The sequence below is a fragment of the Phaenicophaeus curvirostris genome, chromosome 9, assembly GCF_032191515.1.
Source record: "Phaenicophaeus curvirostris isolate KB17595 chromosome 9, BPBGC_Pcur_1.0, whole genome shotgun sequence".
In the NCBI taxonomy this organism is placed as follows: domain Eukaryota; kingdom Metazoa; phylum Chordata; class Aves; order Cuculiformes; family Cuculidae; genus Phaenicophaeus; species Phaenicophaeus curvirostris.
Window position 1 is genome coordinate 3,961,870 of NC_091400.1, and position 21,083 is coordinate 3,982,952.

At 40.0% G+C, this 21,083-nt stretch overlaps 1 protein-coding gene across 1 annotated transcript in view; it reads right to left on the reverse strand.

Moving 5' to 3' along the window:
* The window catches only part of RTKN2 (rhotekin 2), a 32,231-nt gene extending 17,071 nt beyond the window's left edge, over positions 1 to 15,160 (reverse strand). Inside the window, exons 1-6 of the mRNA XM_069863512.1 lie at positions 15,087 to 15,160; positions 9,764 to 9,963; positions 7,655 to 7,713; positions 4,306 to 4,359; positions 3,288 to 3,405; positions 1,473 to 1,673 (exon numbers count right to left, since the gene is read on the reverse strand). Of these exons, the coding sequence (XP_069719613.1) occupies positions 1,473 to 1,673; positions 3,288 to 3,405; positions 4,306 to 4,359; positions 7,655 to 7,713; positions 9,764 to 9,963; positions 15,087 to 15,128 (674 nt within the window). The 5' untranslated portion in view covers positions 15,129 to 15,160. The remainder of the gene's footprint in view (positions 1 to 1,472; positions 1,674 to 3,287; positions 3,406 to 4,305; positions 4,360 to 7,654; positions 7,714 to 9,763; positions 9,964 to 15,086) is intronic.
* Positions 15,161 to 21,083: the final 5,923 nt, after the last annotated feature.

Sequence of the window (21,083 nt, forward strand, 5' to 3'; positions counted from 1 at the left end):
AGCAAAGCCATCATTAAACACATTATAATTCATTTAACTCTGTTAAGAAAGTAACAGCCACTGTGAGATTATTGTTGACAGTCGAAACAAACAACTTTAAGACAGAGGAAGGTAAAATACAATTACAATTGAAAAACCAAAAGCAAAACCCAAGGGAGGAGGCAGCTGTTTGGATTGCCTACCATCTACCACGCTTCTTCCTTTAAAGACAGGCAATCTATATTCAAGCGAGTGTGGCCAGCAAATAAACTAGTGGTTATCTCTGAAGCAAATTGTGTCTAATGACAGTGTGTCATCGCTCAACTGGAGCTTGCGGGAAGAACAGCCACCTGAGATGATGCAGATTGAAAGATACATTGCCATTAGGTGGAACACATTGGCAAGTAAGTGATAAAATTTGCTGTGCTCTGTGGTAAGAGCTCTTGGATGTGTGTTTTTGATTGAAACGGTAATATCAGTATACAATAATATCATTTTGACAAAGACAGAATATGTTTGAACGTTCCTTTTTAAAATCCAGGCAAATATATAGATGGAGCTAGACTGAGACGACACTCAACACCTAGCAAGAATCGGTCATTGATTCTTTACTGTTCAGCCACAAAAAAAAAAAGTGTAATTCCTTGAAAAAATTGCTTTATAGAAAATAAAACCATCAATATTATTAGCATCTACAATTTAGATTCTGGGCCAGCTTAAATTTCAATAAAATGAGAGTAACTGGGAATTATTAGTAGGCAGTTACCTTCATTAAGAGAATGCATGCAAGATCATTTTTTAAAGGAGACAGGGAAATTATTGGGAATAGCATTTATTTCTACAAACACTGACAGCAAGTACGGCATTTTAAAATGTTCTGTGCTAAAGTCAATTAATAAAAATCCTGTTAAGCAGCTCATCCTTGTAAACCGCCTTTGACTGTCCAGAGATCTACGGAAAAGCCAGCAAGCGGAATGGCCCCACGCACAACAAACAGCCAATCAGCTGCTTTGCCCCCTGTCTGTACACTACACTTTTTTATATCACGCAACGTATAACTTCTAGATGTGTCTGCTGGTCTGTCAAAGCAAAACTGGCTAGGTACAAAAATACAGGAGAAAATGGGAAAGAGGAGAATGAAGGCAGATAGACAGAGGGACGCAGATAGACTGACCACACAAACTTCATTTCCTCCAGAGATCAAATTAAAAATATTACAGAGTTTGCAAACAACAGCAGATTTACTAGCTAGCTGTATAGCAGAAAGATAAAGCCTACTCGTGTTTCAAGATCAGAACCAGGCCCCAAGGCTGAGTGATGTGGTTGGCATTCACACCTACTTTCTCATTTCCTATTTAAAATGTAAATTTTTTTTCTCTTGGATAAGTACAGAAATAATCACTTTCTTGGCAGTTTTCAAAAAATTTACAATATATTTGGCTTATTTCTACTTTAAAAATGATAACACCAGAATATCAATATATGTGGCTTACTGGATCACTGCGTCAGTGGGCAAAAGGGATTCAGTGCTGTCTTCTTCCAGCCCGGCCTTGAGTTTCTTCCCTGTAGCTTTGCTGAGGGATGTTTTAAGCTTCTTTGCTAGTTTCTTAGGAGTGTTTGTAACACACAAAGGCTCCTCTGTACAGCAACTATACACTTCAACCTTCACCTGGAAATCTGGTCTTGCTTCATCACTGAAGGTGGAGGGGAGAAAATTTCAGAGCATTTGTTAACAAACTGACTCTGCAGCCAAGGAATGCTGTTGCTGCTATTTATATTAAATAACATATTTCTAATCATGGAAAGGAACATCATCAGATTCAGGCAAAGACATCAATATGGAATTAAAGACTAGAGTACACAGCAGTAACCTTGTGTTGAAGCCATGAGATTGATGTTATAATTAACCATAAACAATTGCAAACAGGAAATTCAACGTTTAGGTTAAAAACTGAAAAAAACCCCTGTGTTATGGAAATACACAGGCAAGACATTCAAACACACTTAAATCTGCCCTCTACTGTTATGCAAAAATCACATGATTGAAACCTCATCCATGCCTGTGGTCCTAAATCAGACTGAACTGTTTTAAAGATAGCTTAGTTGCAACTTATCCCCTTTTCACATTTCTGAAAAAATCCTATCTCACAACCAAGAAAAATTGTCATTTGTAACTTAAGTACCTACTGCTGTGTTTTGTCTGCAGCCCGTGCTTTCTTTGTTTTCATTTCTACTGAGTCTCATGTTCTTAAGCTTAGTCATCAAACCAGAAGCCTAACCTCATCTATCAGGTAGAAATCACACCATTACACTTTGACCATAACAAAATCATCCCAAAGGCTTTTATTAAAAAACAGAAAATCTTTCCTTATCTTGGAGTATATAAGGCAAGTTAGAGTGTCTTTACTGCTTTTTGTTGCACTATTCCACAGAAAATTATAATGGTCAAGTCTAGTTTCTGTGAAGAGGCAGATTTAAACCTTTGCCCCACTCTTAACTTGAACACGTGTTTCAGAGAGTTTAAAATCTGATTTAAAGATCCACTCTCTCTCAACCACTCAGTTTTCAGGGTCTTGATTTAAAGCTTTCAGTAGTTCTACCTTTCTAGTCAGGCTTCCTCAGGGAACTGAATCTAAATTGCTAATACAAAAAATAAAGCAGGGAAGAAAAAAAAAAAATTAAGTGCCTCTCCGGACTCTCTTAAAAACTATAAAGCAACAAAAAAGTACATGAGAACACCTTTCTACTCTTTTCCAGGTTACCTTTCAAGATTCATGAATAATTTCCTGTCTAGTATTCTTGAACTACAAGGACTGTGGCTGTAGCACATACTCATATAGGTGTAACAGAACATGAGGTGTGGAAAAGAATGCGGGGTCTGAAGAGAACTGTGGCTTAGGGGAACATAAAAAGAGACCATAGCCTGCTTTACAGAACAATACTTAAAACACTGGGTGCAACGTTCATACCTATACTTTTATAATGCTTTCAGGTTTTAGTATTCATTTAATTCTGTCCTTCATTTACAAGTTTTTTACTGCTTTGTATAAAGAAAAACGCTTCAGCGCGGCAAAAATGAAAATAAGTACCATTCAAGTGGCTTATCTGCAATCATTATGTACTCAAAACCCAAGCTTCCAGAGGTGGGGATGCACCATCCACTGAAATTAACAGGACCTCTACTAATTAATTTCTTTTCTGTGGGCAAAACTTAGTGGATTTCAGCCAACCTTACTCACAGTCATGTCCACTTCCAAAAGAAAACAGTAATATTTGTATTTCGTTCAACAAAAATAAATAATACTCACAAAATGGTTACATTCTCAAAACAGATATCTGTTATTGCTTTATCCACAATAGCCACCTCTGTATCTGAAACCTCAGCTCCCATCCTGAACAAACAAAAAACTGCATAGCGCTGTGATTCTGTAGGGGGCCAAAGAAATATTTTATCAGTCATATTACACATCACAATACTAAATGCTTGCAATGAGAAGTAGGAGAAGAAATGATAAGTCTGACCTCTGAGGAATTGCCCTCAAATATCTCCCACCACAGATTTTATTTCATAGGATTTTATAATTGAACTATCAAAGCTGCTGTACAGGTAAAACAACATTCACAGAGGGAAAAATGCCTACCTCTGCTCAACATTTGGGGTTTCTTTTCAGATAATCAGAGGTAGTTTGTGTTAGAAACTTCAGAAATGTTAGTAAAAATGCTTTTTTTTATAAATAAAATTGATTTTAAGCAAAAAAAACCCCTAAACATTTTATCCAAAGCCTGTCTCATTTTATGAATGTACTATACAGGATTAGACTATTTTACCATGCTTAGCCCCTCTGACCCTATTGAAAATCAAAGTGAAATCAATGCCAGGTGACAGCTGGAACAGATTTAGGGTTAATCTCCATGACACAGCAAAATGCATGTACTTGAAGACTATTCAATAATCCAGTCAACACCAACAGGCAACTTTCATTTAAATTTCTAACTATAAACAGACTCCAATGGACAAGGCATAGCACAACAAGATTAATCAGAAGTTTCTCAGCTCTCCATTTAATAACAATACTGTTCTGTTACTTCCTCTGGAATTTCTCCTCAGAAGGACAACTCAGAGACAAGGGTTTAGACATACAGAACTACAGGACTTTAACTCAACTTGCTACAACCGGCAAGTTCGAGTTAAGAGCAACTACACAACAGTGAAACACAGATCTAGTGAAAGGTCAAAGAGGGGGCTGAGATGTGTATGGACCTCCCCACCCAGTTAAATTTACAGACATAAGCAATTATCACAGTAGTTCATTACATCTTACATACTTTCTTTATTGCTGAAGTGATCAGAGCCCTTCCACATTAATGGTATTCGAATATCTAAACAGAAGAAAAAGAAGTAGAGAAATTAAGTTATAGCAAATACTGGAGAACCGTGATCAAAACAAATTACAGAAAGTTTCTTGTTTCTCTTCCTGATGTTCTGGAGTTAACAGGACCTTGTATCCAATGAACAGCATAACTATTTCAAATTTATTATCCATGTCAAAAGAAAATTCATCAATTAGTTCAATTTGAAGAGACATTTTCTTTTAGAAATCATGCTAGGATAAAGAATATTTTAAATCTCAGTTGAAAGTACCTGAAATAGCATTTCAGAGTGGCTGTATAACATAGTTCTGAGAGGTATTCTCGGAACTCAGTGGTTCGGTTCTGAGCACATTATTACGCACAGATGTGAACTGAAACCCTGCTGGCCTTGTGCTGGAAAGCATTCATTCAACTGCCAGAAGAAAAACTCCCTGTTTTAGTGAAATGACTGGGATACTTATACTGCAAATACTTCAGTCTTGCTCTGCTAACCACAGAGAAAATATCCCTTGTAATTATATTCCCAGTTAGAATTGTCTTAGTTAACATAAAAAGAGTTTAGAAATTTTTTTTAAAAACTCAAAAGCATTAATCTGCATCAGAATCATTCCTTTAATGGTTTATGTTAATATTAGGACAGTATTTTCTTGCACAATTTTCCAGTTTATCTGCTCAATCCAACACACTACTGAGTGACATTTTCCTCCAGTTTTGAGGACTCAAGTTTAGACACAGCATTTCTTAGAGATCCCTTGTTAAATTACAAATTCAGTGAGTGCTTTATAAATCCAAAAGTTGGTTTCTCAAGTACATGTTTTGTTTAAAGCTCTATGCAATATATTAAGTGACACATGATGGCAGCAGCGAACAGCACTAGCTTAATTGTCTATTGATAAAAATCTTTAGTTTTGTTACAAAGGAGCATTGCTGACTCCAATGTGGATCTTCAGAGGAGGCTGGTGGAAAAATCCACACATAATATGCTAGATGCAAAACTGCAGTGGAATTTTGTCAACAGATTGTCATGTGTTTCTTCTGGGTTTTACCCACAAAACTTCTGGTTGATTGAAATGAAACCACATTTAGTCACTCTGTTTCAGAAGTTACATTAAATGAAAAAATTAAGTTCATTTTGATTATATTATGAGACATTATGCATGTTATTTCAATTTTGGAACTTGCAAATTCATCTGGTTTTAAGAGTTCATGAAAACTAATGGATTTTCAACAGTGAACTGCCAGCATACAGCTTTAGACTGCCACAGCTTCCTAAAAATCAGTACGTCACCATGTGCTGAAACTGCCTCTCACTTCCAAAGATGTATTTGCATCGCAAACATTTCTAAAACTAAGTAGCTTTCTAGAATAAGGAAACAAAGAGTTTCATTAAAACAGTTACAGAAGACTCTCTCAGACTTTAAAAATGCATATATATTTATCTCTGTTGGAGATACAGCACAGGATGTTTCTTTTCTAAAACACAAAGATCTTAAATTTACACAAATACATGAAAAATGGAGTTACAATAAAAGCCTTTTTTTCATCTTTAACCACAGCAAACTCTGAATGACAATATCAATGCACTCAATCAGTCTAGTTAAAAATTAGAACACTAGATTAAAGATTACTTCTGTATGCCACTTTCAATATCACGCTAGCTGAGAAAATTACACCTTAGTCAGAAAATCATCAGGATATAGATAGTCAATTGCTTGAAGAAGTTTAACACGATACTTGCAAATCAGTTTTCTATTCATTCTTGGATTAAAAGTGCTGCCATTTATCAATAACAAAGATCAATTTTCATACACCTTAATTTCAGTTACCATTAGCTACAAATCCATGTTGATTCAAATTGGATACATTCAAGAACTACAATTAGTCAGATTTAAAGCCAATGATTCCTTTATAAAATTACTTTAAATTATGATTATGTTTTTTGATCAACACTTAAGGTATTGTCTTCTGACAAAATAGTTGATGAATAAGAGAAAATAAATTACATAATTTATTCACATATGTGGGGGATAAAAAAAGTCTGTGGCTGGGCTTCCTGCTGTGTACTTGAAGAGAGGCAAGACGTGGCAGCATCTCAGCACTCACAGAACTGAGTTCACAATGAGGCAGCTAATGCCTCTTTCTCTTCTTCACCTCAATCTATGCCCTGCTTCTGGGGATCATAACCTCTAGTTTGAGAGCAACTGTGTTAGTAACAGGACGAAGTCATTAACAGATGGCAAATAATAGGAAGTGGTGTGTTTCACTCTTCTCTTGTCCCACTGAAAAGACCTAGCTAAATTTTTCATATTCTAAACACATTTTGCATGATAAAGTCCTTGCACAATTCTGATTTTCTAAAGACAACAAGAGTGTATTATGTGATCGTAAAGCCTTCACTGCAGATAACTCCTTAAATCCGAAGAAAGGTGTAACCACACCACAGACAGGCAAACAGATGCTTCATCCAACTCCCAGAAGGAGGAAAGACAGATACACATTCTGCAAACAGCTGTGCTGGCAGAAAACATTATTGAACCATGTGCTCATCACTCTTCTTCTACTAGAAGTTAACTTGCTTAAAGATATGTCAAAATATGCAGAATTAACTTAAACAATTTAAGGAGCGAGTCCTACTAGTCTATTTTATTTTTAATGAAGCAGGTCAGGAAACAAACAGATTTGTCAGCAAAGCTAGCAAACAGCCACAATGAATAACTACACGAATGCTGAATGTAGTAACATCTACTACTGGCACAGGCAAAACCCAATATAAATTCAAAGTACTGAAGCTTGAGAACAGGCTAGGAAGCAGTGTACCAGCCTACTGGAAATCACATATTCTTGTTATTAGTTTGCATTGAGGCTATACCACTGTGCCTTTGCTGTTGCAGTGTAATCTGCATTAATTAAGTAACATTTGCATACTAGTTATAATTCTGCCCTTAATTTGTTAGACATACCCTGTATGATCACATCAAAGCTTGTCTTTGTGGGGAGAAAAAAAAAGTTATGAGCACATTTACACTTATTTAGCTTTGAAATGTACTCAGTGTTCAGTGACAAACAGAAAAAAAATATGCATTTCCCACTACAGACGTTCCTGAAAGTAAAATGGAAACACTAGACAGGATATTCAAAAGCACGTGTGCGATTTAAAAGCACAAGTCCCCTTGAAGCACAACAGGATTTAGGCCCCTGAGTCACATACACACTTGAAAAATACTATCTTGTTTGCGTAATTTATATTACAAGTTACTGTTGAGCCAATTGGCTCCTATATTTAAAAGGCTACCCAGCCACTTACCTGATATAGCAACCTTTGCTCTACACGCCACCCGGTCTTTTGTACCATTTTCTGAAGACCTGCCAAAAAAGAAAAGATAAATGAAGTTTGAGATCTGTGCATTTAGACTTCTAAAAATCAACTCCTTAAGCATTAAAAACTGTCAGAGTTATCATATTATAGCTCATTTCAAATGCTTTTCTTTAAAGTTAAATTTGGTATCTCTGGTTTAAGATATGAGTCATTACATTCTTGAGGATAATCTGGAAGGAAGGTACACCAGCAATTTTCTTAATTCCCTAGGAGGTTTTACTCCAAAGCTTATTTAGCCTGGGTGTTAAAAGACAAGTAGATTCATTTTCCTTGTCTTTTTCAGCTTCAACAGAACCAAATATGTTATCAACTTTTCCTCTCCTGTACACATCAATGAACAAGCAACTTAATTTATCAGTTCTATTATGGCTTACAGAATTGCCTCCTCCTCTATTAATAAAGACCAATTACAAAATGTTGCTTTGTTAATTTTGTGATTTTACATGCAGGCAGACAGATTGCCAACTAGCTAGCGTGTAGATCTCAAGGTCAACCTTAAATTGAATCAAAATAATAATGAGTTATAACAGAGTGCTCTCCTTGTATCTGCCACTGTTCCTAATACCAAATGAAATAAGGTGAAATGAAAATTTCTAGCTGCTACCAAAGCCTTAACTTCCCAAGGCAGTTATAAGATTTTTAGAACTAGCACGTTACAGACCCATGTAATGAGAAACAGAACAAGATTCACTTGAAAACTCTAGAATTCTCTTTCTCAACCATCTTGATCTTTGGATTAAGCTTAAGCCAAATCTCAGGCTTGGCCAAATACTGAAAGAAGAACTGCAAATGCACTACCAACTGTCAGAAACACAATAGAAATGGTAGAGAAATAACTATAGCATACATCTCTTCTAATAACCTCCACTGACAATTCAAAGGACCCCTTATGACAGAACTTTAAGCGATGCATGCCAGACAACTCAAGGAAACAATGCAACAGACGATGACTGTTCAGATATATCTCCAAGTATCTCTGCCCTGTTCTGGACAGGTGTCATCACCATTTGTGGTCACTGACACCAAAGACCAAGAGTTGAGAACATCAGCATATATATATATCACACTTGATATTATTCAACCGTTAAAAACATAAATAAAAGATGATTCATTCTAAAGGTCTTCATCCTAGTAGGAAAAAACAATATGACTACAATAATTACAGAAAACCACAAGCTGTAAGCGGCAGCTTCCAAAATCAGCTTTCATGACAATAGTCAATATATTCAGAAAATACAATTCTTTCCTTCATTAAATTTCTCCTATAAGACCACATGGCTGAAAGCAAAAAGTAGTAGATTGTTTCTATATATACAATTAACTGGAGCTAAGCATGCACTTGAAGAGTTTCTATGCTAAATTGCAATATAGTATTTCATTAATATAATAAAGTAATAATCTGAGAGCAGTAGTGTCTCTGCACCATGACTCTCAACATTGCATCCAAACTATATTCCATTAGGCAAAAATATATAACATTATTCAAATAAACCTCAAACTTTCACTCATTCAAGAGTTGTAATGCGAGGACATTTTCAACTAAACTGATTTTCCTTCGTCTTTATATGGTATTTTATTACTTTGCTGTAGTTAACAAAAATGGCCAGCAGAGGGTACCAATTAACCATAATGACTCCATCATCAAAGGGACCTTAATAACAATAGAAAGAATGAAAAGTAGAAATAGGTGTATTTTGACTTGAATAGTTTTGGTTTGTTCCTTAAGACTTGGTTTTGTACTTTCTGTATGCAAAAGGTAATCAAGAAATATGTCTATTATGTTACCTGATATGCAAATGCTGAATTATAGTTTAATGTCAATAACAAAACGCAACCAGAAAAATATTACTTGTATTTAATTTTCTTAAGTAAAAAGATGATACCGGAATGGTTCTATAAAGTAATGTTTTAAGGTGGCAGTAATTTCTGGGGGAAGACAGAAGGGTTTAAACTCACTTTTCTAGAGAGGATGCTAGGAATTAACAGAAGCATAAGCCTGCTTTGTAACACTTCTTTAGAATTTGAGCTGTTACTCACCGTTCTTCAGTTTTGCATGAGACCAACTCTTCTTTTTGGCTCTGTAGCTCTGTCCTGTACGCACGTATACGCGCATTGCAAACCATCAGGTTTTTAACCGCTTGCAAGAGTTGGTCCTTTTGTGTGCTCACTGCGAGTAGTTTACAGATGCCTTCTCGCATGCGAATTTCAAAGTTAATCTTCTCTTGGATGTCGTATCCCTAGATATCCAAAAAAACAAACAAAGGACTAAACAAAAACCCAGCTAACAATATCCTGAATTTTTAACAGGCTTTACTTATTTCACAGTTGGGATAGAAAATGGTAGATTTTAATTATATGCAGGTGTTATGATGGTTACTAAATGTAAAATGATAGTTCTCTTTTCAGGAACAAAAGAGTAAAATACTAATGCATTCACTGTATGTATTATACATGAAAATTCCAAACCCAGTAGCAACATTAAACGCACCCCAGCATATCAAAATTACTAAAAATTTATGTCACTCAATATGTCATTCACAGGCTAACAACATATGCTCCCCTGATGTGGTCATTGAGAGACCTAATCGAAGAAAGCTTATAAATTAGCATCCTACTTTTCAGAATGATGCCTACTGAAATGAACTCTAAACTCATAAAAATATCTGAAATATTTTAAATCAGAAATTTGACCTCATTACTTCTTTGGCCATCTTAAAAGCTGTTCAAAATACATAGTCTTTTCACTGCTTATTGATATAAAATTCAGGTAAATCAGAACAAAAAAAAAAAAAAAGGAGATTTTCCAATACCTGACTGTTTCAAGCCATGAGCTGAATGTCAGACAGCTATGGTAGCTTCAATACTGAGCAAGAACCACTGCCAGCCAGGTACACTTTTCATTTGGAAGCATGAAATAAGATAAACTTGCCTGTCAAGTCACCTGAATTCTGCATCGCTGTTTTCTTGAAAGACTGGGCTTTTTAAGCTATAAAAACCTCTGGAAAATCAACTTTTTGTTATGTACTTTCATAGAAAACAAACATTTATAATTGTGCATCATTCCTCATTCTGCATGGGTGTGGAGGTCAACCCATACCAAGCCAGAAGATAATTAAAGTGAAGAATCACAAGCAGTTTGCTGTCTCTCAAAGGTGCACTAGATACCACTGATGACGCCGTTACACATTTCCTTTTTATGAGGCCATCCCTGGCCAAACCAAATATTTCTGTTAACAACAGATAAAACCCATATTTCTGATAAATACAGTCACTGTATTGCAGGCTTGCATTGCAAATACATTGCAAGTTGGTGGTAAGTGAAGCTTTTGCAACACTAAACAAGTGTCCCAACTGCCTCTGGAATTAAAAGCATTGTGTCACTTTTCAGTTTCATAGCATATCTGAACTGAAAACAAGTGCTTTGCCAATAGCTCTATAAGCAATTGACCAGAACTTGTGGTATAGTAACTTGAATTTACAAGTTCAGTATTTCAGTGCATAGAAAAGTACTGGCAATGGCTCTGCCTCAAGCTTCCAAACGGGACAGAAACAAGAGGGAAGAGATCTCCCCACAACTCAAGTACTTGAGAAATCCAGAACCCATGAAAGCAGTAACACGGACAATTTCCTTCTTTACCTGGGACTCACTGTCATTAGCTGCCTTTGACAGGAATGCCTTTGACATTAGCTTCCTTTTGATAGGAATGGTTGGACTCGATGATCCAGTAGGGTCTTTTCCAACCTGGTGATTCTATGATTCTATGATTGACACGAGAAAGTGACCCTTCATAGCTCACAAGAGGCAGGTGGAAGCTCACTACGTAGTCACCACCCACACCCTCACAGCTTTGCAGGAGTGGGTTTTATTGTTTCTGAAGGCCTGGTGCCATAATGTAAAGATTCCCAGAGTTTCAGCTGCTGTTCCATCTGCTTACAGAGATTTCTCCTTCCAAATTACCCTCCTTCGTCACCCTAAAGGAAAAGCAGCTCTGGTCCATAAGGCACACTCAGCACCAGCAAATCAACACACTCAACCTGTAATACTGTCCTACACAGCTCCTGAAACAGAGCTGATTTCCAGTCACCTCAGCACACGACTATAAAAACCCAGAGGTTAGCGGATCCCTACAGTGGTGCAAGACCCCTGTTGTATTTCTCACCTCTTCTGCTATAGTCACCAAATTCATTCTTGCTAAATTGGGACCTAGATCTGTACAGAAGGTTCTTCTGCCCCATGTCAAGACCCAGCAAAAGTCACTAAGCTTGCATACAAAACATAGTTTCTCGGTTTCCTCAGCTAATAAAGAAGATGAGCTCCCTCCAGCCAAGACAATAAAGACCCCAGGCCGGTACAATCAGGCAAAGCAGAACAGATACACGTTCTGCTGAATTTGCTGGTTTTTAACACAATTTAGTGACATGCTAAGAACATCGATGATGACCAGACACCACCATGAAGGAGGACATCAGTAAACTACAGAGGACTCTCAATCTGAGTCCCCATCAGAAACGTTTGGAACACACAGAGCTAACCATAAGATAGGTTCTCTGGCCACCAGTTGGTTGTATGGTGGTGAATAGCTCCAAAGCTCACATCAGAGATGTTTTCCACAGCAGCTCTACTGGTATTCCCTACAGTCAACATACGAAGACCCGGGACTCCATACGGCACCACAAACTACCCATTTGCCTCCTCACAGATTTGTTTTCCAAAGTTTCAACTACAACTGGTGCAGGATAAAGCAGTGCACCTACACCTCTACATCTCCAGCACCTCCTTCTTTATCCATGCTTTTTGCCAGCACTCATCCCGGAAGGAGAGGCCAATAGCTTTCATCAATCTTCTTTTATTCCAAGTCAGATTTTACACAGCTATGAAAAGCTGAACAAGGCACACACCTGCCCCTAAGAAATAATTACTCATTCTTTGAGCCTAAACTAATACATCAGCTGTTACAAAGTCGAATTTTATCTCAAGAGAGTGAAGTGGTACTTCCCTCTAACATTTTTCCAGGGTAACAGGCCCAGTATAGACTCCTCCCGAGGTCTTTCACCTGCTACACAATTAGGGTGAGGAAATAAACACTCCTAGTTTGAGGCATCTGCATGTGTCAACAGTGGGACTTCTAGAATGACGAAAGATTTAGTCCATGCTACATCTCAGCCAGGCACATATAAAATAGCCTAGACTAGCATTAAATGGGCCATAACTTAAATAATTGCACCATACTGGTCTCATCTGAGAGAATGACTTAGCAGCCCAATTTGGAAGATATGAAATTCTTCATGTCTACAAAAAAAACTGGTCAGAGCTTCTTTTTTTTTTTTTTTCCTGCTAGTTCCTTCTAAATATACAAGCACACCATCTGGGCTTGGAGGAATGACACAGCACTGTTTTGCCATATGCTGTTTCCCTTGTGGTCTCCATCCTTCCCCTACCAGTGGCAGCATAACCCAGACAAAAGAACTAACAGCCGTGGAGATTTTCAGCCCCATGCTCAGGAACTGCCTAAGTAGTTCTTTCAGAAAAAGCCTTTGTGTTCCCCATCTAAGTTACCAAGAATACAAGAAATTTTAAAGGATTTCTAGTTTTATATAGGCGACGGAGTCACAAAACAAACAAACAAAACACAGAATGAGCAGGTCTTACAAGGAGCGGCTGAGGGAGCTGGGGGTGTTTAGCCTGGAGAAGAGGAGGCTGAGGGGTGACCTCATTGCTCTCTCCAACTCCCTGAAAGGAGGTTGTAGAGAGGAGGGTGCTGGCCTCTTCTCCCAAGTGACGGGGGACAGGACAAGAGGGAATGGCCTCAGGCTCCACCAGGGGATATTTAGGCTGGACATTAGGAAAAAATTCTTCACAGAAAGGGTCACTGGGCACTGGAACAGGCTGCCCAGGGAGGTGGTTGAGTCACCTTCCCTGGAGGTGTTTAAGGCACAGGTGGATGAGGTGCTAAGGAGAATGGTTTAGTGTCTGATAGGAATGGTTGAACTCGATGATCCGGTGGGTCTCTTCCAACCTGGTTATTCTATGATTCTATGAATGGGTTGGGTTGGAAGGGACCTTAAAGATCATCCAGTCCCAAACCCCTCTGCCATGGACAGGGATGCCTTCCACTGCGTCAGGTTGCTCAAAGCCTCATCCGACCTGACCTTGAACACCTCCAGGGATGGGGCATTCATCACTTCTCTGGGCAACCTGTGCCAGTGCCTCACGATCCTCACAGTAAACAAATTCTTCCTAATATCTAATCTAAACCTCCCCTCTTTCAGCTTAAAAATATATATATGAATGCTACTGAAGGCAGGACAGATTGAAATTTCACTTTATTTAATTGATATCTTAAATACGGGGTTTCAGAGTCTCATTCCAAGGCACGCTTCTAATTTACCACCGCAGTGGCATGCATCTAAACTCCACGGGTCTGCTCTAGTTATTTAAAATAAGCAAGCAGCCAGGCAGTGAATGCTCTCCTACAACATGGGCTGTGAAGCTGATGTCCCAGCTCAGAGACTTTCCTATCTAGCCACAGAAACAAGCGTTTGAGGCAGCTGACAGCAACAGCTTTACAGACACAGGAAAGTTAAATTAATTCAGGGGTTTGAGTGAACTGAGGTTTAAAGAAACCAATGAGCAGGAAGTCAAAGGCTAAACGATTAAAGAGCTAGAAATGAGACCATCAAGATGCTTGGAGACCCTGAAGAGGGGGTGTATGGGCTCAGCACCCTCTGCCCAGGGACTATGGCTGCCCCTGTTCCCCCAGCTCCCGCCCGAAGGCCCAGCTTCATCTCCAGCTCCCAGCTCCAGCCCCAGCTCCCAGCCCCAGCTCCAAGCCCCAGCTCCAAGCCCCAGCCCCAGCTCCAAGCCCCAGCCCCAGCTCCCAGCCCCAAGCTCCAGCCCCAGCTCCCAGCCCCAAGCTCCAGCCCCAGCTCCCAGCCCCAAGCTCCAGCCCCAGCTCCCAGCCCCAAGCTCCAGCCCCAAGCTCCAGCCCCAAGCTCCAGCCCCAGCTCCAAGCCCCAAGCTCCAGCCCCAAGCTCCAGCCCCAGCTCCAAGCTTCAGCTCCAAGCCCCAGCTCCAGCCCCCTGCCCCAGCCCCAAGCTCCAGCCCCAGCTCCCAGCCCCAGCTCCAGCCACAGCCCCAGCTCCAGCCCCAAGCTCCAGCCCCAAGCTCCAGCCCCAAGCTCCAGCCCCAAGCTCCAGCCCCAAGCTCCAGCCCCAGCTCCAAGCTCCAAGCTCCAGCCCCAGCTCCAAGCTCCAGCCCCAGCTCCAAGCTCCAGCCCCAGCTCCAAGCCCCAGCCCCCAGTTCCATCTGTGGCCTCTAGCCTCCAGCCCCCGGCTCCATCAGCCCCAGCCCCGCTCTCACGGGCTCCCGGCCGCCGCGCGGCTCGCGCCGCCACCGCCTCATCGTCCGCCGCGGCGCCGCCGTTCGAAACTCCCGCCCCCCGCAACGGCCGCCGCGGCCCCGCCCCCCGCGGCTCCCGGCAGTGCGAGGGGGCGATGAGCCCCGTGGATCGCGGGCAGAGGGACAGGAGCCGGGACAGGATGCATTTCCCACTTACACGCGCATCTGTAAATCCTCCCAGAAACCTTAGGTGTCTTTACTTTCCAAGGACTCGTTTTGATGTTATTATGGAGTTCACAACAGCCAAAACTCTCGCTTATGTGGCGCTGGCTCCACATCTGCTCGATGTGGCATTTGAGGTAGGAAATACTGCAGAGGTGATTGCAGAAGAGACATTTCAGCACAGATCACGCTGCACACGAGGCATTAGCACCTTCAAAGAATGAATAAAGAATGAACAGCATCTAGAAAAATCCTGTTGTCAGAGGAAGAAAGCATTCTATCAGAGGGACACTGTCTGACTTTCAAAGAACACAATTACTCAGATGAAACTTTACTTAAATCAAAATATTCCACTTTTTGTTATAGGAACTACTTCTTGTATCAGGATCAGGTTGCTCCAGGCCCCATCCAGCCTGGCCTTGAGCACCTTCAGGGATGGGGCAGCCATGACTTCTCTGGGCAACCTGTGCCCGTGCCTCGCCACCCTCACAGGGAAAATTCTTCATAATATCTAACCTAAATCTCCCCTCTTTCAGCTTAAAAACTTTCCCCCTCGTCCTAGCCTTGTCTATGACTTTATGATTCTAGGATTCTATCCCTGCAGTCCTTGATAAAGGGCCCCTCCCCAGCTTTCCTGTAGGCCCTCTTCAGTACCAGAAAGCTGCTATAAGCAGTGAATAATAAATTCCAAGCTAGTACCTTTCTTGGCTCAAGTTTCTTTGTTTCTCATTAATTTATTGTTCTGGAATAGGCTGGTGCCACCTCCTTCCAATGAATGTTCTCCAGGTGAGCTCCAGGCGCTGTTGTGACTGCCCTGATGGCAGCCCAGGACACAGCCACCACTGTTCTGAAGCCACCCACAAGATTTTAACCACATTCTTGGTTTTCTGCAGCTCATTTAATTACACAACTTTAATATGATGGTACTTCAATGACTGCACTAGTAGCATATATTGTGAAAAGTGTCTTATACTACTATATATTAAATGACAAGTGCATTAATCATTCATCAGATTGACTGGAGAGGAATGGGAGCCATCTCTCTCCGCTGCTGCCAGTTTTGTAGCTCTGCTTGTCTTCAGCAGATGCAGCAAACGAGCCAGAATGGTGTCTCCTTCCCATCCCTCATCCCTGATTCTTTGGCTTTCCTCTCTGAATTCCTCCTTGGTGGGTGATGGTCACAAGCACAGATCCTCATTGCTTCACACATGGTTGTCAACATTTGCAAGAAGTAAAATGTGCTGGAATGAGTGAGATACACAGTGTTGCTAACAGCTTTCCACAGAAGACAGAAGTCTCCCGGCTAACATATGCTTATTTAAAATACAAGAAAATGCACTTAGAAGGGAAAATTTGAAAAGCCTCCATGCTTCATTGGGGTTTCAGACAGGTGCTTGGCAACTCTTTGCCTTCAAGGAGAATCGTGAACTTCCAGACTAAAGGTGGAAGGCAGGGGACAGAGCTCTGCTTCCCTCTGAAGTGTTTGTGTCTCACCTGGAGGCAGAGGTGGCAGCTGTTCAGCAGTTCCTGTCTCCATCTTGTGCCACATTCCTGAGGGTTAGGAGACATTCAGATAGTCATGGAATACTTTCATACCATCCTGAGGTCTTCTGTGCACCACTGGCAAGACACACTACAAATGGGAAGCTCTACCTTAGATTATATATTTATAGACATTATGTTTTTCCCCCTTTCTTAGATATTTCCCATATTCTTTAGCTACTATGACTTTCTCAAAAGAAGCCTTTCTGCACTACGTCCAGTGGGGAAAACCAAACAAGTCAAAGTCTCAACTTAACTGAATTGCATTATTGTTGAATCAATGCTTGACCAAAGTAAGTGAGAGAGTTGCAGTCTCAACAAATATCAATGGCTGAAACCCTTCAATGAGTTTTATGTAAACTATGGGAGCAGCTGGAAATTATAACCTTACCATAAACAAATAATAAAAGAATCACTGTAATTGTGCTTTCTCAAAATTTATTCACCAACTCAAAAGATACTGCTACCACCAGAAAACTGATACATGTGAAAAAGACACAGTGAAACACGTTCAACCCAGCATCATCCCAAGCAGTTCAGCACTCCAGGTTATACTCTAGAGCAAATCAACGCCTTCTTGTTTTCCAGAAATGCTACCTCCAAGACTACTGAGAATCACTGTCTCAGGTGTGCACCAAAAGGGTTTTCTCTAAAGCCAGGAGGGTACATGGATGTAATAAAAATCATTGCAAAAGGACAATTATGCCCCAATCTATTTCAGGCAATCAGCATCTCTACAGCCATTTTTGCTGGTGGTGTAGACAGCTCCCAGGAATCTGTGGCAGCTTTCCAAGAATTTTAGATGCTAATTACCACGGTTTTGCACTACAGTCTGTTCAGCAAATCCTAGTCTTAATAAGTCCCAAAATGTGACTGCTAACAGCATAAAGAGCTGGTGCCTGCAGCCTTTGCACGTTCCTGCTGACATTGACTTGAATTGGAACCCTTAAGAAATCAGTGGGAGTTAAATGTGTAGGACTCAGCCCTAATTAACACGAATAGTATCTTCTCAAGCTCAGTGCTTATCAGCTCTTGAGTTGCTTCAAATGCCCAGTTTTCTACTGCATTAGAAACATATCACTGCAAAGTCTGTTTTTTCACACTCTTGCATCTGCTTCTGCTTTGGTCCTCCTTTGCATTCACTTCCTAGAGACGTCAGGATTTTTCTTTATAAAATCAAGCTTCATAATTCAGTTCATCTGTCAGATATTTAATTAAAAACTTAAACACTTTTAGTCCTTTCTCTTAAGTGAACAGGAGACTGAGGCTTTAAACAGTATTTCTGCAGGTGTTGTGCGAGATGTTCTCCCCACACTCCAAGCATAACTCCAGCTATGCTGTCCTGCTGGGGCAGCACACATACTAGCTTGAAATGAACTTCTGTAATATATTATCCAGAGATTTGGGATTCATTTGGCAACTATTCTGCTCCCTAATTTAAGAGTAATCCCGGGAGACAGCAATAATATAAAAGAAAACATCGCAACCGTGTTTTCTTCTCCCAACAAGTCTCCACTGAAGGGCAAAGAAACCCAAGGTACAATCTATAAAGCAAGGAAAAACCTGCAGAGTCACCGCTGTGAGAAGCCACAGAGAAGCCAGAAGGGGGTATTTTGAATTACATAGGGGACCTATATTCTACCTTCTGTGGTTTCTCAAGTAAAACACTTTTTTCAGATGAATCACACCATCACACCATCCTTTTATTTGCCACTCTATTTGCATTGCAAAGCATTTGACTTCCTTCTAGTATTAGGGAAACTGGATAGCAGAGGAAAGATCACTGTTCTGCTGAAGTGTTACATCAGCATATTATTTTAAATCATAGGCCCATCATTTTGGTTTAGCAGGTACAAAATGTCTACACCTACTCTTGACAGCACTGCAATATTTTTCTTAATTTCTTAGTTCCCACAGCTTGCTACACCTACTCCCTGAATATCATCAGAGTGTGCCAGTAGAAATCTATCCAGTTCCAATTCAGCTTTATCCTAAATGGAAATATAGGAAGATTTGTACTGGACACATGGAAAACAATTTGCAAAACTTTTTATAACTGACTTCTGTTTATTTTATTTCAAACAGAAAAGCAAAGTGTTACCATTGATTGCCACTGACTTTGATTACCATGACATTCAACCATTACAGACTGGTAAAATGGGCAGAGATTCTGGAATTCAGGGTGTTTACCTGAATGCTTACTGAAGCCAGGGCTAAGGTAAAAGACAAAATTATTAGCCTTGGTAACCCATTTCTTCATTTCAACCTGCTGAAGTCAGTTGAAGTCTTGCCATTTGCTTAGCTGAGCAGAAGGTCAACATGTAGTCCTATAAAACAAATTAAATATGGGTAACTAACTACCTTACCATCACGTGCTTCTGCTTCAGTTTTGATTGGATAAGGTGTAAACTGATCATCTGGCCAACAACAGTGAGCTAACACCTAACCATGTCAAGGTTAAAACAAAAACAAGAGGGAAGTTTGTAGGCCCCATTTTACTTAATTAAGCAGCTACGGTAGGTACCTTCTCTAAGGCAGTCATAGAATTGGTCAATGAAGATGTCATCCTAAAACATGGGATTACTTTTCTCTGATAATTAGGCAGAGGGCAGAGGCAGACTAGCTTAGAGTAAACTCTTATTATTTCAGGTGTTCTCAGATTAATTTTATTCTGAGAGCTTGCTCATCTTCTGCTCAAGTTTCATTAATATTCTGCAGCCCTACTTAAACTGCTCTAGTGCTCCAAATGGCACTGGGGTTGCGTCTCTGTGCAATACTTTCATATAATATACATGGCATCATCAACAAACATTGATACCAGTTGCTTCAATGAACTACTTTGTTGATTGTTGTATATTCCTGTAGGATTTCTAGAAGAAATCGTAAAAGGCTGACAATGTGTAATAATTTTTTCCTTTTTCCTGATAAGACTGCTGAAATTGGCTCTTATCAGTAGTCCTGATGTCAATCCCATCTTGAAATGCCCCCACATTAAGCTACCATTGCCTCTTTAAATCACCATGTATGAGATAAATGCACTCAAAATATCATAAAAGAAATAATAAGCTACAAAAAATCCATCCCCATGTGACTTTGGAAAGCAACTTCTGAGGTCAAACCTGAAAACCTCAAAAATCAAATTAAAAACTGCAGTTTGAAGATCCTCTATGTGTAAAAGTTGCACAAGTTATGGAGTGGTTAACTAAGGTAGACTAGTCACATGTATTCTTCTTTTACTTAGGAGACAAAGGATGTTGGTTTTGAAGCCAATTCACATGTGGACCTTACATAAGTACCAAATCAACCCCATCAGAAGTATCCAGTTGGATAAGGACCCTCACAAGTGAACGACAGCTTCACACCAGCTGAGAAGACACTTATGTGGACACACAGTGTCTAACGAAGCTTGAGTTTTGCAGCCTTTCCCTATTAGGCATTTGTGTCTTCCCTTCTGTATGACCTACCTCCACAACAGTTGAAGTAACAAAATTATCTTTAATTCCTTTCAACAACAAAGTTGGTTGAAAGTGGCTACTTGGATCCATTGCTAATAGGGGGGTATTTACACACACACAGGGGAATTACAAACCTATAGTTTACTGCAAATTCTTACTTTGCCCTAAGAAATGTTTCTCATCAGTAAGTAATTGGTTTGCCTCAGTAGTTTTCCCTGTTACACTTTGGGCTATAGCTAGCTATAATTCCATAGTTCTTCCTGCCTTGTCGCAAAGCTAAGGTTTTTCTGTATTGTTCTAATTCCCAACTTGGGTACCAGCTGCTCCAATGGGCACTGGTTACATGGATCAGGCCAAGAGAGAGAGACAGCCAAGGCAAGAAGGATTAAGGCAAATGTTATTTCATGATAATAACATAGTAATAAGCAAATAACATCTCATTACTATCAATATACTTTTTTAAAGCAACAAAATAACCATTTGTGGTTGGAAATTTCTATTGGAAGTTGCCTCTTCTCCTTAAGGAAAACTTTGCTTGCAATTGTGTCCTGTTTCTCACAGAAATAGACACTGAAAAACTGTTGAGCAGTTCATGCACTCAAGTGCTTAAAGAAATACATAAAGGGATTTAAATTTTTAGAACAGCCAGTTAATTTTCCATTCCGAGCATCCCTAGTCCCTGTGCTTCTTCCAAACTTCCCCCTAAATCCAAACTCAGCTGTGGTTTTCTCCTGCCAGCAGAGGCCAGAGGCAAGGCAGTGCCTTTCCCTCTCTCAGTCAAACCACGGGGAGAGGATGA